General features: G+C 32.3%; 11 protein-coding genes across 11 annotated transcripts, besides 3 other annotated features; 8 read left to right on the forward strand and 3 right to left on the reverse strand.

The window, feature by feature from the left end:
* Positions 1 to 7: 7 nt before the first annotated feature.
* TVAGG3_0817630 (uncharacterized protein) lies at positions 8 to 1,018 on the forward strand (the record flags this gene model as incomplete). The annotated part of the gene is made up of 1 exon (XM_001323922.1): positions 8 to 1,018. One exon carries the CDS (start codon positions 8 to 10, stop codon positions 1,016 to 1,018), a length of 1,011 nt encoding a protein of 336 aa, XP_001323957.1.
* A 225-nt stretch (positions 1,019 to 1,243) lies between these two features.
* On the reverse strand, positions 1,244 to 1,456 carry TVAGG3_0817640 (uncharacterized protein; the record flags this gene model as incomplete). Its single annotated transcript, XM_001323921.1, has 1 exon — positions 1,244 to 1,456. The coding sequence occupies one exon, from the start codon at positions 1,454 to 1,456 to the stop codon at positions 1,244 to 1,246; it is 213 nt and encodes a 70-aa protein (XP_001323956.1).
* A 402-nt stretch (positions 1,457 to 1,858) lies between these two features.
* On the reverse strand, positions 1,859 to 3,561 carry TVAGG3_0817650 (protein ubiquitination; the record flags this gene model as incomplete). Its single annotated transcript, XM_001323920.1, has 1 exon — positions 1,994 to 3,496. One exon carries the CDS (start codon positions 3,494 to 3,496, stop codon positions 1,994 to 1,996), a length of 1,503 nt encoding a protein of 500 aa, XP_001323955.1.
* A 1,544-nt stretch (positions 3,562 to 5,105) lies between these two features.
* Positions 5,106 to 5,153: a mobile genetic element.
* A 2,008-nt stretch (positions 5,154 to 7,161) lies between these two features.
* Positions 7,162 to 8,199: a mobile genetic element.
* Positions 8,200 to 8,641: 442 nt separating this feature from the next.
* TVAGG3_0817680 (phage tail repeat-like family) lies at positions 8,642 to 9,098 on the forward strand (the record flags this gene model as incomplete). Its single annotated transcript, XM_051247879.1, has 1 exon — positions 8,642 to 9,098. A coding segment is annotated over one exon (457 nt), but the record flags the coding sequence as incomplete, so codon positions are not given.
* Positions 9,099 to 9,599: 501 nt separating this feature from the next.
* On the forward strand, positions 9,600 to 9,962 carry TVAGG3_0817690 (uncharacterized protein; the record flags this gene model as incomplete). Its single annotated transcript, XM_051247880.1, has 1 exon — positions 9,600 to 9,962. One exon carries the CDS (start codon positions 9,600 to 9,602, stop codon positions 9,960 to 9,962), a length of 363 nt encoding a protein of 120 aa, XP_051083355.1.
* An 18-nt stretch (positions 9,963 to 9,980) lies between these two features.
* TVAGG3_0817700 (serine threonine-protein phosphatase family) lies at positions 9,981 to 10,223 on the forward strand (the record flags this gene model as incomplete). Its single annotated transcript, XM_001323918.1, has 1 exon — positions 9,981 to 10,223. The coding sequence occupies one exon, from the start codon at positions 9,981 to 9,983 to the stop codon at positions 10,221 to 10,223; it is 243 nt and encodes an 80-aa protein (XP_001323953.1).
* Positions 10,224 to 10,227: 4 nt separating this feature from the next.
* On the reverse strand, positions 10,228 to 11,076 carry TVAGG3_0817710 (uncharacterized protein; the record flags this gene model as incomplete). Its single annotated transcript, XM_001323917.1, has 1 exon — positions 10,228 to 11,076. The coding sequence occupies one exon, from the start codon at positions 11,074 to 11,076 to the stop codon at positions 10,228 to 10,230; it is 849 nt and encodes a 282-aa protein (XP_001323952.1).
* An 18-nt stretch (positions 11,077 to 11,094) lies between these two features.
* On the forward strand, positions 11,095 to 12,402 carry TVAGG3_0817730 (phage tail repeat-like family; the record flags this gene model as incomplete). Its single annotated transcript, XM_051247881.1, has 1 exon — positions 11,095 to 12,402. The coding sequence occupies one exon, from the start codon at positions 11,095 to 11,097 to the stop codon at positions 12,400 to 12,402; it is 1,308 nt and encodes a 435-aa protein (XP_051083356.1).
* Positions 11,095 to 15,344: part of a mobile genetic element that runs on past the window's edge.
* Positions 13,376 to 13,777, forward strand: TVAGG3_0817750 (uncharacterized protein; the record flags this gene model as incomplete). The annotated part of the gene is made up of 1 exon (XM_051247882.1): positions 13,376 to 13,777. The coding sequence occupies one exon, from the start codon at positions 13,376 to 13,378 to the stop codon at positions 13,775 to 13,777; it is 402 nt and encodes a 133-aa protein (XP_051083357.1).
* TVAGG3_0817760 (phage tail repeat-like family) lies at positions 13,969 to 14,553 on the forward strand (the record flags this gene model as incomplete). The annotated part of the gene is made up of 1 exon (XM_051247883.1): positions 13,969 to 14,553. The coding sequence occupies one exon, from the start codon at positions 13,969 to 13,971 to the stop codon at positions 14,551 to 14,553; it is 585 nt and encodes a 194-aa protein (XP_051083358.1).
* On the forward strand, positions 14,601 to 15,305 carry TVAGG3_0817770 (uncharacterized protein; the record flags this gene model as incomplete). The annotated part of the gene is made up of 1 exon (XM_051247884.1): positions 14,601 to 15,305. One exon carries the CDS (start codon positions 14,601 to 14,603, stop codon positions 15,303 to 15,305), a length of 705 nt encoding a protein of 234 aa, XP_051083359.1.

Raw genomic sequence — 15,344 nt, forward strand, 5'->3', positions numbered from 1 at the left:
TTTAAAAATGAAAAAGAATCAACAGGTTGCGGCATACGTTGAAATTCCAAACGAAGACCGTGCCCAGTGGTTCCTTGGCAAAATAGAAAAGAAGCAAGCAAACGGAAAATATGTTATTCATGATGAATATGCTGAAGATCCATCTTTAGAGCGTTTTATTGTTGATCCTCAATTCATATCGCTTTTTCCTAATACTCAAGGTCCATATAGTGTTGGTGAGCATATTCTTGCTCGCTGGAAATTAACCGATGGCTGGACAACAGAATTATATGACGCCGAAATCATCAAAGTCATTAAAAAAGATACGCTTGTTCTTAAATACCAAGAAAGTGAACTTGAAATCGAAACAAATGTCAATAAAGTTACGAAATATCCTGCTGGATTTTTATCCAAGGAAGAAGAAGCAGTTAATGAAGAAGAGGAAGCCAATGATGAAGAAGCTAAAGCAGAATCCGAAACGCAACATGAAGCTACCGCTGAATCACCAAAATCTCCATCTAAAAATCTAACACAAGAGCAAACTAGCGAAGAACACTCTGATACAAATCAACCAGCATCAAATGCTCCTACTACTTCTGCAGAAGTTACAGAAGATACTGGAATGGCGTCAACACCAGTTCCTTCTTCACCTCCAGCATCTCCTCCAGTTGTAGAAGAAGTTCCACAAGGTCCTAAGTTTATGCCAAGAATGGCGCAGGAAATTCCAAATAGAAAACTTAATTTACGTTTCAATCCAGCAGAAACACAAGATCCTACAGATTTGCATATACTTACAGATGATGAATTTATTAAGCTTCTTCCGGAGCTAAGAAAACCAGAAAGAATTGAAATCAAACAAGGAACTCCTTTATTAGACTGTTTAACAGATCCAGAATTGTTTGAACAAGAATCAGTACATACAACATCTAGTGGCGTGCTTTTTAGAAAAGGAATGAAACAACAAAAGTTTAAATCAGCGTTAATGAATGGAGAAAAATGCGGACGCTTAGGAATGATATTCAATGAATATCGTAATTAGTATTTTTACTGTATCATTTCTTGAAAGTAGCCTTTTCAAATTAAATAAATGTTTATGAAAATCAAAAATTCTTATATTGTTTTTTTCTTGAGTAACTATACCATCATTGTGCTGATTTACAAGTATTCATACCAAACTATTATCATTTGAAGAATAAAAGACTATGTAGATGCTTGCGAAATCTCTGGATATGACTGAATATGATTTTTGAACGTTTTCTTTTTTTTATAACAACAAATTTTTTAATATCATGTCGACACCGCCACCAATTGTAGGAGATGAAACTCCAGCTCCATCAAAAACAGCCTTTCCAACAAGAACTTCAGTCGATGTTGAAAGTGTATCAATCCTAAAAACGAAATACGGTCCATTATTAATTGTAGGCATTGTATTTATTTGCTTGATCATTATAATCACTATACTAACAGTCGTGATCATACATTTTCGAAAGAAAAAGAATCAAATTTACGCAGAAGAAGATAATCCTTCAGACGATAACGATGCCGGAAAAGTTGATATTGTTTCTGTATATAAGCTACAAGATTAGAAACCTGCTATTGTTTATAAAATTGTTAGTTATTTTTCTGTTTTTATTCAAATTTTTTTTACCAAATTTGTCCATTCTTTATGATTATTGAATTCTTATTTGATTTTTCATCATAACATGATGATGTTATTCAGATTTGCATCAATAGCAATCAGATTACCAAAAATGAAAACTAATACATTAAATTGGGTATTTTGCTGATAAGAAATGAAAGAATGACTTAAATCGGATATAACTTTAGTAGGAAAAATATATTTTTGTTTTGAATAAAAAAAAATCTAAATAGTAATTGTGTTTATTGGCAACATTTAGTATAAAGCATCTTCTGTGTTCTTGACAATTTCATTTGATACTGAAAAAAAAATTAAAATTTTAAGGTAATACAAATAAGTTATAAATACAAGATAAACAAACAAATATATATAGGATTAATCAACATCAAATGTACCATACGACTTCAATCTGCTTACGCGGAGACATTTAATGTTCCCATCGCCAGCTGTATCTGGTATTACGCAAATGAACAGTACAGGAATCTGTTTGCACTCGAAAGGAACACCTGGCAAGACTGGGTTAGGGAACTTAGTCTTATTATTTGAATCTGAAATTAATAATTTCATTTTTCCTAAGCTGTTATACATCAGTTTAGTATTTGATGTCATTGGTTTTCCTCGTTCTCTATTGTCAAAAGTTACAATTATTGATGACAATTTAAAACAAGGTAATCTCATCTTGAAACCAATGTAGTTGTGCTCGCAGTTAGACAGGAAGTAATTCTTTGAATCCTCGAAGATATATGCGGCAGAGAAAATTTTTGGATGAATTGGAGTCGATGCGAAAGATTCAAGGAGTAAATAGTTGACAGGATTGAAGAATTTGACAAGGCCACCAAGAGTGCCGATGAACTCTGAAAGTTCGACTTCTGGAGTGCAAGTTTTTCCTTGAGAATCCCAAACGACAGTTAACCATGCGAATGGGAACCAATTTTGTAGTTTTCGTGATGGTGGTTGATTTTCTGTTGTTCCTTGTGCTTGTTTGTTGTCTGAATTTGATGGATCGATATCACTGATCGAATCAATCTTATGTTGGAAGGCGTTGGCAGAGATTCTGCGGTTTGTAATAATAATCGAGTATAGTTTGCGAGAAACTTTAGGCAAAAGCCATTCACAACTATTTTTAACTAAATATGTATATGAATCTGGATTTTCCCAGTGAATTGTGTCTGTAAGATAGGTCATATCGTTGGTGGTGAGTTCTAAATTTGCGACAAAATCGTTAATGATTTTGACTTTTTTAGAATCTGGAATTGAAGAATGCTTCAGAATCATCGAAAGCAATCTTGGATTGACACAGCTAAATACTTCATAAAGTTCGTCGTCAACATAATTTTCTGCAACGTATTTAGCCAAAAAATCTAATTGACGGATAAATCTATCATAGTTCTGGGCAAGATCGGGAAATTTGGAATAGGAATCGGCTGATATTGTGAATGATATTACTTGCTTAAAGAAATTTACTGAAGATGTCTTATTTATTGAATCGGATATTAGATCCATAATTATTTTTTCTAGATGCTTAATTCCATATATAATAGAATGAGCAAGAAGTATAATCACGTTATCGTTTGTCAGTTCTATTGTATTGTTATAAAAAAAATTAACAATTTTAGAAAATGAATGATCTGGTGTATTAAATGGTATATTCAATTTGATATTCGATGGATTATATGGTGTTGTTTCAAAGTAATGTTTTAGTAGTGTAGAGTTTTTTGATAAAATGATTCTATGTGCTTTGACTTCTGGTTTATTCCATGAAGTAAATATGCAGTCAATGAACAATCCTTTTTGCCTGAACTCTTTGAAGCGACAGACTATCTTTGCCGCGTCACTGTCCATGTTCTGGCAATCTGAATTTGAGAAAAGCTGTTTCATCGTTTAATTTATACATTATAAGATGTATATCTAAGGATGTCAATTTGGAAGAAAAGTGAGAAAATTCCTAAAATGCTAAAAATGAATTTTCCAAACGTATTTTTTTATCTCATTTTTTTGATTTTGAAAAAAATTTGGAGAGAAGAACTCTTCGTTTTTGAATTTTATCACGATGGTTTTAAAGTATATTAGACACATGTATTGGTATTACTATTTTTGTATATTTTGAGAGAATATCCCTAAAAAGTGAGAAAATCTAAGACGGTTTGAGAAAATATATAAACTATTGAAAATTTGAATTAAACTTCTAATTAGAGGTAGGGCAACGATAGGTCAAAAAGGCTTCTCTGATAGATTTCCTTGCCTTTTGGATATGCTATAATATATAGCCTAGCATGATAGGATATGATGTCAAAAGTTAGAACATAACTTAGGATCTTGAGAAAAATGAAAAACAAAAATTACATAAAAAAAGAAAAATTTTATCTAATTTGTTTTTTTGGACCGAATAAGTAATTTTATTGAATTTCAATACGACACATAGATTTTATTATTAGTAATAAATATAATGTTTTACTATTAACAAGGAACCTAAACTAATGAAAATTTGATTTCAAATATTGTATATGATTATCATAGATTACCAAAATATATTGCTATTTATGAGGATATAATATTGATTATTAGTAAATCGTATAAATTTAATAAATATACCATGAATATTGAATGAATTTCTTGATTCATAGGGGTAAAACGCGCTTTTATATGATTTAGACAGAGAATTTATGAGATGTAAATAACACAATAAAGGTTTATATTGAATATTTTCTAAAAATAAATCGAAATTATAAAAAACAATACATTTATTCATTGAAACTACTTGGACAAATATGAAACAAGCATTCAGGCAATACTTTTGAGACTTCAACGCATCTGATAATTTTTATATAACTTCACCTCTTATGCTTAGAGTGGAGGTATTGAGATCGTATAAGTATAGATGAGCTCACATTCAGATATGATGTGTGAACTTCTGTTTTCACTGCAATTTTGAATCAGAATAAACTCAAAACAAGAATAAAATGATATACTCACTCTCTAAATGTGTTCGAGATTTAAAGTTGTATGAATAAAACGATTCATCTTTCGAAGCCTCCCATTTAATGAGAGACTTCGAAAGATGAATGTATTCATGTAGATGAAATACTATATATGACCATGTGTGATACTAAAGATATCAAAATGTTCATTTTTAAGTGCAATAGAAGGGTTATCTCTCGTAAAATCTCAATTTAAGGAAGATTTAGAAAGAACTCCTTTCCTAAGTAGATAGTGTGTGGTTTCTGTCTTTTGGTTGATCAGGAACTATGAAATTAAGTCGGACAGAAAGAAGTTCTTTCCAAAACAGACTCCAAATGAGTTGTTCGAAAAGAACTTCCTTCTGTATATGGATAATTGTAGTTACCGCACTGAAGTATGTGATTGTGATGATGGAGTTCTCGATAAATCTAAAATCGGATTAAGATTAATTGAAAACTCAAGTAATTCTTTGAAATCTTGTGTTGTCTGGCACTATAATAACCAAAGAATGAGAATATTATGTTGAATGATGAGTACGTGTGCTCGGCATTCGCCGAGCGAATTGAGTTTAACGTACTATGAAAAGTGACAAATTTGGGCTTTTTTTCCTAGGGTTATGATCTCTTCCTTTCTGCTCAATACGACAGAAATGAAAGAATGAATTTGTACTCCCTAATTGATTACTACAATCTGTATCTATCTTTAACATAGAATTAGCTGCATTGTGATTTATACTCCAGAATTATTCAATTTAAGATCAACCTCGTAAATTTTAATCATATTGCACCAATACTCCTACGTTGAGATAAGAACATGATTATACATACCAAAGCCCCATATTAAAAATCAAAATTTAGCACCTCCATTATGCAACCACATTATTCGTCGCAAATAAGTATATTTACGCATATTATGATGCATATTCACACAACTCGTATACATGAAAAGTTATTAAAATCAGACAAAATTATTGCAATAAGGAAAAAAAAACAACTTTATTATATATGTTAGTAATGAATTACAAATATTTCTACAAAGAATGCTCAATACTTCATATAATCTTCGAATATTTCTTATTACAAGTTAATACATTTTGACTCGAACATGATAAACAAAAGCTGACACGCTGATTACTACATTTATGAAAATATAGTACGTTTCCATTCATCTGTTTACTTGTTTTTGTTGGAATAAAATCATTTTTTTTTCTTTCATGAAATAAGAATTTTGCTGCGAAAGCAATATCTCTAACAATAATTAATACATTACGTCAACTCTGGAATGAGTATTTATCAAATATGATATCAAAATCAAAAATTAGTTGTTTTTTATGAGTAAAAACGATGTAAATTGATTATTTGACTAATTATCAAATACTTTGATTTTCCAAATTTTTTTCGAAATTGATTTTTTCATGTGAAAATTCAAATTGTTTAATTTCATTTTTGAAATTTTGAATTTTTTTTGGAATTTTGAGTTGATCAATTCAGCAGAATTGATAATGCTATTGCTTTAGGGCATACCACAAGGTGATGAATAAAAGGTGAACATTAACAAATTATTTTAAATCACAAATATCATCCTCATCAACTTTAATTCTAAAAAGAACTGTACTGAATTATGAAAATGCATGATTTACATTATTAAAATCTTTGAATGAAAATAGTACAAGATAAGTTTTTATTCATTTTTAATTAGATTTAAACGAAAAACTACTCCATATTAAAATTTAAGTCGAGAAATCGTATTTTGTTCTTATTTGTTAGCATTTTGTAGACATTCTAATCTTGAATTAATTTGTTACATGATATTATTAACAAATTTAACTGAAAAAATATGTTAATATGGAATAAACCATGATTATATAAGCTATCAATGCTATATATACATATGTAAAAGATTCATATTAACTCAATTAACAAAAATGATAGATTTTCATAAAGGTTCAATCTAGGTTCGTCCGAAAATTTTGATTTTTATATAGAAGACATAGTTTCATATACATAATTAAATTTTCAAACAAATTTGATCATACCATTTATTAAGCAGGATAGTATATTAATTACTATCAGTATAAAAATATAAAAATGATTATATTTAATTATTGCATAATTTAGTCAAAGAGTTATAAGCCTCAAGTGATCGTTATCACCTTCAATGCACGTATACTTTATTGATTCATAGATATTTAATCTATGTTTGACATGTTGTTGTCGTCATTCGTTTTGTTCCCATTCTTCCTAAGTTAGAATTAGAGAATACACCATCCACATCATCTAATTTGGTCCTCAGCGATAGATTGGTTCATTTTGGAGGAGTCCCATCAGACAGTTTTCGAGCACCAAATATCAAATTTTAATGTATACAAATCTTTAGTGATTTATCTCTTTTATGATGAGTAAAAGGTTTCTGCTCATCAACATTTGATTTCCGACATATATGATTTCTAATTGCAATTATTTACTTTCTTTTTATAATCTAACTCTGTGACTCATACCATAAATTAATTATTGGAAAGTGTCAATATGTTTGGCACAACGCATGGCGGAAGATACCAAACCATGCAGGGAATATGATACGTTTAAGGGTGCACCCGTATGTACGTTTATTTGAGAGGAGGAGGATTACCCTCTCAATTTTGAGGGATTCGTTAGTTTATTTTCTCGATGAATATGCAATAAAATTTGATTTTTACCTTATCAATATACTTCATATAATATACACATGTTCATGTAAAAACTTTTTTCCAAAATCCTCAGGAATTAAGGGATTTTTGAATTTTAAGAATTTTTTTCGAATTTTTTCGAAAAAAATATATTTTCAGAACAGCCTTAACGGCTAAGATTTAGGAACAATGTTAAGTATCAAAAAGAAAGGAGGTCTGATATAGACAACATATATCGTTGAAGGTTGAAAAAATCTCTAATATTTGAGCCCAAAATTTCAAATTTTAATTTTTTGAAAAAAGAGGCCACCCGTATGTACGTTTATTTGAGAGGAGGATTATATTTTTGAAAGGGTGAAACATTATGAATATGTTAATTATCTAATAATATGTATTATTATAAAAAAGAAAAAATAAAGCACGTTAAAATTTTTCTTTCTTGATTTTTTACAAAATCTACTTAGAATTATGCAAAATATGACTAAATAATTATAAATTTCAAGTTAAATTTTAATTTTGATAAATAATTTAAATTTCAAAATATCAAGTTCAGTTCGACTATGTATGTAGTAATTCCTCAATAAAGTGCCAAAACCCTATTAAAATATATGAACATTTTCAACATTTTAATGTTTTTATTTAAAAATTTGTTGGAATATGAGCTTCAAACAATTATTATGTAAATAAAAATAATTAAATATATGTATTTATTCGTATTACAACCGTAGTAAGTCGATTCTTCCTTTCTTCTACTGAGATTTGAATTTGATTTCGAATTGTAAAGAGATTCAAAGGGAAAATACTAGCGGATAAAAACTACCTCCATGAAAGGGTCATAATGGAGTCAAGTTGTATTTTTTGATATTTTTTGCTTTTCGAGCCTAAATAAGTAGCCAAGATAATGCCTAAAAATAAGGTTCTAAATTCTGAAGTTTACATGATCCTCTCGTGTGCACCCTTAAGATCTCCGAACTTTTTTTCCAAAAATTTTCTATCGTTGCCCTACCTCTTCTAATTTGGAAAAAAGAAATTTGGAAAGAAGAAAATTCAAAAATCGAGATTTAGACTCAGCATCAAATGGAGAACAAAATGTTTCTTCATATGAAGGAAAAAAATTTTCTTGTGAAGAAATAGAGTTTTTAAAATTTTATTGTATGTAATAAAAAAAAAAAAAAAAAAAAAAGGTAGTGGGGCTTCCAGGGGCTGCGCCCCTTCTAGCCCTGAAGTTTTATTTTGGAGGGCTTCCAGGCACTTCGTGCCCTCTAGCCCTGAAGATGTTTAGTATAAATGAAGTTCTTATATACGGGTCTTCCAGGAGCTTTTCACAAATTATATATGTTTTCATGTTTTGTCACTTTTCTGTCACTTTTCAGGGAAAAAACATTTTTATTATATATAAAATGAATTTTACAAAACCACCGTTACCCTTCTTTGGAAATAAGAGTAAATGTAAAGATATTCTATTGAGAGAACTTAAGAAACTACCGAATGGTCTAACATTTGTAGATTTGTTCGGTGGAAGTTTCTATATATCCCATTTGTGCCATACAATATTCCCAGACTCAAAGATTATATGCAATGACTTCGACAACTATATGGACCGTCTCAAACATATACCAGACACAAACAATATATTGAAAGAGTTAAAAGAAAAGATACCTATAGGTAAGATGGAACGTATACCATTAGATAAGAAAAATATTGTGAGAGAGGTTTTGAAAAAAGCAGAATATATAGACTGGGATAGTATATCTGCTAGACTATTATATAGTGGTGCTATAAGAGTTCATGACATTGAAACACTTATGTCAAAAGTTTTATATCTTAACTATACAAATGTTTTCAAAGAGGACATAGAAAAATATATTGAGGGTATAGAGTTTGTGAGATGTCATTGGACAGAGTTGTATGAAAAATATAAAGACAAGGAAAATGTTTTCTTTATAGTGGACCCGCCGTTCTATAACACATGGGATTTTCAATACCAAGTAGACTGGACTTTGAGAGACTCTTTAGAAACTTTAGACGTTATACATAACCATCCATGCTTTTACTTTACATCCGATAAAAGTGGTTTGGAAACCGTTATGAGATGGTTAGAGGACATACATGACTATGAGTTTATATATGACAAGATAGAATATGAGAGAGGTCCTATAAACTGGAGAAAGTGTCACAATAAAGAAATTTTACTAGTAAGTAAATGTGGTTTGAAATAGGACTACTTGTTTTAGGTTTTTTCCATTGTGTCATTTATTTATTTGACGTGGCAGAAAAGTACAGAGAATATGAAGATGAACCAATGCCTGCAAATGTCCAGTATATGTACTCGTAAGAGATATTTTTATCTAATATTAAATGGACGCACAGAACTTAGCGAATGCACAGCAACCTGGACAACCAAACCCAGAGAATATTCCAAATGAAGTTAGAATACAAACTGCAATGGCAAACTATGGTCAAGTGCCAACAGATGTACAAATGCAAACTGCCATGTCAAATGACGCTGCGTTAGGTTTGCCACCATGGTATGCAAATATGAGATGGAAAGAGTTTTATACAAACCCTGAAGTGGGATATAAACAACTTTATGCAGATGACGCGAACACAGGAGTTGACCCAGAATATGTTTTCTACCAGAGGAGAAACAGAATGTATGAGCTCCAGTTAAAGAATGCTATGGAACTCAACAGGAAACGTAAGAGACTAGGCGGACATTAGATTTTTACATATAGTAAAATGGGTTTCTTTGGAAGAATAGGAAACTTCTTCAGAAGAGTTGGAAGAGGTATATGGAATGGAATAAAAACCGTAGGAAGAGGAATTTGGAACGGAGTCAAAAATATTGGTAAAAGAGTAGGTCAGTTCGTTGGTATTATACCTAAAGACCCTGAACCAGAAGAACAAGCTCCTGTTATACAACAGCCTGAACCTGCACCACAGTCTAGTTGGCAACCAAATCCAACACCTCAACCGTATTAAAAAATTATATTTTTACCGTTCGATAGTAGTTGTATATGAAACTAAGTTCTAAGTAAAACGCATGGTATAATGGAATTATTCTCTTTCTTCCATCTGTTGTAAACCATACTTGAAAGTCTGAAATACTTCCACTTGGTGGTTCATATAGCTTTGTAGGTTTTTCGTAAAAGTCATTTGCCAAGCATAAAAAAGAGTTTTGGGCGCCAGAAAATGAAGCATGAACTATAATAGCATCTGAGTCGAAAACATTTTCATATGTTCCATTAGGGTTTTCGACTTCATAAAAGTCCGGGTGTACTGGATATGCTGCAGGCTGATTTAACATCCTCAAAAATCTATACCATGCCAAGTTGTTATATTTTGTAGAAATATAAACGTTTTCTCCAAGGTCTTCTATTCTATTGATTTTAACAGTTGCATTTTTCCTGTCATATATAATATCGAGATGGTACTCTCCTTCGTCAATGTTGTACTGTTTTGCATATTCGAGATAGATATCGTTTATTTTTTCTTGAAAAGCTTGAAGAGTTGTTTCTAAGTTTACAAGCAAATTCACTTGTAAAAGTTTTCCCTGTTCAAATTTCTCATACATACGTTTTTCTTTGTTATAGTATCGAACTTCAAAACCGACCGTAAATGGGAAACCATGTATGGCTTCTGAAATGAACTTCATTCTACGAAAGCCAATAGCTTTTGTGACAGATGGGTCTCTTAACCATCTTAACGGGTAGTCAAAACGATAGCCTTCATGCTTTACGGTCTCTGTCTCAAACTTTTGACCGACATTAGTAAAAAGTTCATCTAATGGTTTAGTTGTAGCAACTCTAGAATTTTCTTTTTCTATTGAAAGCATATTTTATCTATAATAAAAATGTCGAAAGAAACAGCGTCTATGAGAGAAATACAACACAACCGACAACTCATTATGCAAGCTCTAAATAAGAACACAACAAACTTTTCAAACTATTCTAAGATATCTGAGTCATTGAAAGAAGGAAACTTAAAACTGACATTAAACCCAATGACAGATGAGTTTCTATTTCAAGACAATAAGAACCATACTGTCTGTATAAATCCAACAAAAGGAACTTTAAACGAGAAACCTATAAATGAACTTCTTTTGAAAGCAGATGTTGACAACAAAGCTGACAAAACATATGTAGACGATGCAATAGCAAAAGAAGAAGAAAGAGCTAACAAAGCTTATGCAACGAAAGAACATACTCATCCTGAACTAGCAGACAAAACATATGTTGACAATAAAATGTCAAGTGAAGTGACAAGAGCTGAAAACGAATATTCTAAAAAGACTCATACACATTCTATATCTGAAATAACAGACTTACAAGAAACATTAGAGACAAAAGCAGATAAGGGATGGGTGGCTAGTGTGTTAGTGAAGAAGGCGGATAAGGAATATGTGGATGAAAAAGATAACGAAATTATAGAAAGGGTTGAATGGTACCATGAACGGACATCGAAGATTTTAAAAGGTAAAGCCAATACAGGATGGGTTTCAGGATGTTTAGACCTTAAAGCAGATAAAACTTATGTTAACGATGAGTTAGAGAAGAAAGCAAATAAGACTCATACACATACCATTGCAAATATTGCAAACTTACAAGAAACCTTAAACAGGAAAAGTGACGTTGGACATACACATACATCTTCTGAAATAACAGACTTAAACGTTAGCCTTGACAAGAAAGCAGACAAAACAGAGCTTCAAACATTAAAGACAGAAATACTTCAAACATTATATCCTATAGGCTCTATTTATACGTCAATGAACTCTACCAGACCAGAAACAGTTCTGGGTTTTGGAACTTGGACTCAAATAGTCGACAGGTTTTTGTATTGTGCAAACTCTTCAAAGGAAACAGGTGGAAGTAAAACGATTTCAGGTGAAAATTTACCTGCACACAGTCACTACATAGATTTAAGTACATCTCAAGCAGGTTGGCATAAGCATAGATATTGGGATTGGTCAGCAATGACAAAAGGTAAAGGATATGATGTTAAAGACAACGTTAAGTTTGCTATAAATTGTTACTGGAGTAACACTGAGGGAGGAGGAAACCATACACATCGCGTTTCAGGGTATACGCAAACAACGGGACAAAGTAAAGACTACATGCCACCTTACATGACAGTTTACGCATGGTATAGAAATGCTTAGTCGTCATGTTCCACTTCTTTAGCATATTCGTCAGGAGTTGTCTTATATTGGTTAGGAACTGTCTTTGAAAGTATACCACCTTGAACTTTGACAAGTTTGAAACGAGGTCTGACAATAGTAGTTTTATCTTCTGCTTGCAGTCTGTACATTTTGCCATGTTTGCCTAAAACTTCATAATATTCTCTTGTATACTTTCTTCTATTTTTACGAACACGAATGTGAGTACCTGTCGGGTTCCCATTGTTGTCATAGTCAATAGTATTTTCATATGGGTCGCGTTTAGGTATTTCTATTTTTACTTTGTCACCTTTCTGAAGTTTGAAGCCCGGCATTCTTTCTTGTTTGTCTCTTTTGACTAAATTATTAAATATATAGTCTTTCTCTAAGTCAGGGTTGTTTTTCATTTCTTCGGGGGAGTGGTTTCCCAAACCTTTTTGTTTACGGCTATTGTAAATATTTAAAACTTGTCTCATCTTTGCCATGGAGAAGTGTCTATATTTGTCGTCATATGACATTTCATTTGCTTCACCACCTTGTGGTTGGTTTAAGTCTCTTAACATTTTTATACAACCGTCATGACACCAAGAGAGCAGAATGGTTTTGGTCGACAATGAAATATTGGTTTACATTTTTTGAACGCAGATAGTTTTTAATATCGTCTGATTTGAAAGAACTTTCACAGTCAGATGTCAGTTTTGTTGGATGGTATTTGTCAACGAATATTGTCAAAGCTGCTAAGATATCTAAAATATTTTTGGACTGTAATGGTATGGCTTCACAGTATCTTGTGTTTTGACCGACAAATATTAGCCAGTATGGTGGTCCATCTTCTCTATACCTCGGAATGTTTTCCAAGATATCCATAAACCAAGCATTTGGTGTTGAACTAAAGATTTTTACCATGAGTGCTTTCTTTGTCGCTTTAGAAACATAGGGGTCCTTGTTTGGATTCGTCATTTTTAACCCATAAGAAATGGGTTTATTTGGCGCGTTAGCAGGAGTTGCATCCAGATTTTTGCCCGCAGTGGGAACAATAGCCAGAGGTGTATTTGGAGTTGGAAGGAAGATTTTGAGTACATTAGGTATACTTAAAGAGAAAGCACAACCTATTATACAAACTGTACAGAAAGGTTGGGATGTAGCACGAGATGCAACAAATCTTATTCCAAATCCTGAAACAAGAGGAAAAGTTCAAGGATGGATGGACAATGTAGGAAGACAAGCAGGAAACTATTATAACAAAGCAAATGACTACTATAACCAAGCAGGACACTATATGGACCAAGGTGAAAGATTCTTTAACAGAGGATATAACCATGCACAACAGTGGGTAAACAATAACCAACCTCAACCGCCTCAAACGTGGGGAATGTAAAGTTTTTTACTGAGATGAAATGAACAATACAGCATTGAGACAAATGGGTTCAAGATGGATTTGTCGACTTCCAGCAGTTACACAACGTGTTTGTCAAGTTCTTCCTATACCTCAGGAAGTTTTAGACCGACTTAAAAAACCTCAACAACCAGTTGAAAACAAACCAAACTAAAATTTTTTACTGAGATGAAATGACCGAAGAAGTTGAAACGGTAGATTTGACACCACAAACAAAAAGTTCAGAACCATTGTCAAAACCTGTCAAAGAACTTACAGATGAAGAGAAAAATTCAATAATAGAAAGTGCCAGGTCTGGAAATACAAACCCTAACTACAAAGTCACTTTTCATAAAAATGGAACGGCAAGTATCTCAAAAAAGAAACAGACTCTCACAAATAAAATATTGAAGTCTGAAGGAGCTTTCGAGACAACAGATGGAAAAGTTTACTTCACTGACCAACAGTTCATTATAGAACATCTCATTGACTTAGAGTCGAAATATTCTAAACTTTACAACAAACACAAAAAGTTGAAAGGAAAACAAAAACAAATGGCATATGATATTTATGAAGATGTTGACGACACAACTGTTCCTGCAGGTGAGGTAAAGTCAAAGGAACCGAAAAGTGACGAAAAACAGATAGAAGAAGAAAAACCAAAAACTGAAGATAAACCAAAACCAAAGTTTAGTTTGGAAACTAAACCAAGTCAACCTTCATTAGCTGGTATGGGTTGGCGTCAAAGACTTATGGCAGCAGGTGGTTATGTAAAGTAAAGAGAAAAAAATATTTTTTTATTTTTATAAAAATGCCCCCATATAGAATGGATAGAAAGTCTGCTAGAATAAAAGCAGAGTTGCAAAGATATGGTTGGAGAGTTTCGAAGAATTTTAAATATAGGAAGGGAAGACCCATAAAAGTCTATGACAAACTGGCTGGTCTTCGCTACGAAATGGATTTGGAAACAGCACGTGCAAATTATCCAAACAGACTAGAGAGGTTAGAAGAAGAACGTCTTATGGACATGCCTTTCGATGTTAGTGAACCTCAAGTTGAGGGACACGACGGCTTTGCCAGATTCTACTGGAAACATGACGAACAATTGCATCCTTTGAGAAGGAAAAAAGGTAGTGCAGAGGATGGTCATGCTCCCATGGAAAGAACAAGATATGCATATGAGAAGTACCGTGAGGTTAGAAGCCAAATTACATCTGGTAGAACCTTTACAGTAAACTTTGACAAAGGAAAGAACAAAGAAGGCTTCATGGGTGTACTTGCTGCCATACAAGACGGAAATAAGAAAGGACACAATCTCAGATTGACGATAACAGATTTGGATGGTCATATTTACTATGCACATGGCAATGTCACAACAGCCGCACAACTTCTTGACGCTTTCAAGACTACAAAGAGAGAACAAATGTTTGACTCCGACTCCGATATTTTGAATGGAATTGAAGGGATTGCAAGCGTCAAGTTCGAATGGCACAAAAATAACCCTCAAGCAGTCAGACAACATGTTTGTTAGATGAGAAATATGAAGTAAAAACGTTTTTAAAACCATATA

The sequence above is a fragment of the Trichomonas vaginalis genome, chromosome VI (genome assembly GCF_026262505.1).
Source record: "Trichomonas vaginalis G3 chromosome VI, whole genome shotgun sequence".
Lineage (NCBI taxonomy): Eukaryota > Parabasalia > Trichomonadida > Trichomonadidae > Trichomonas > Trichomonas vaginalis.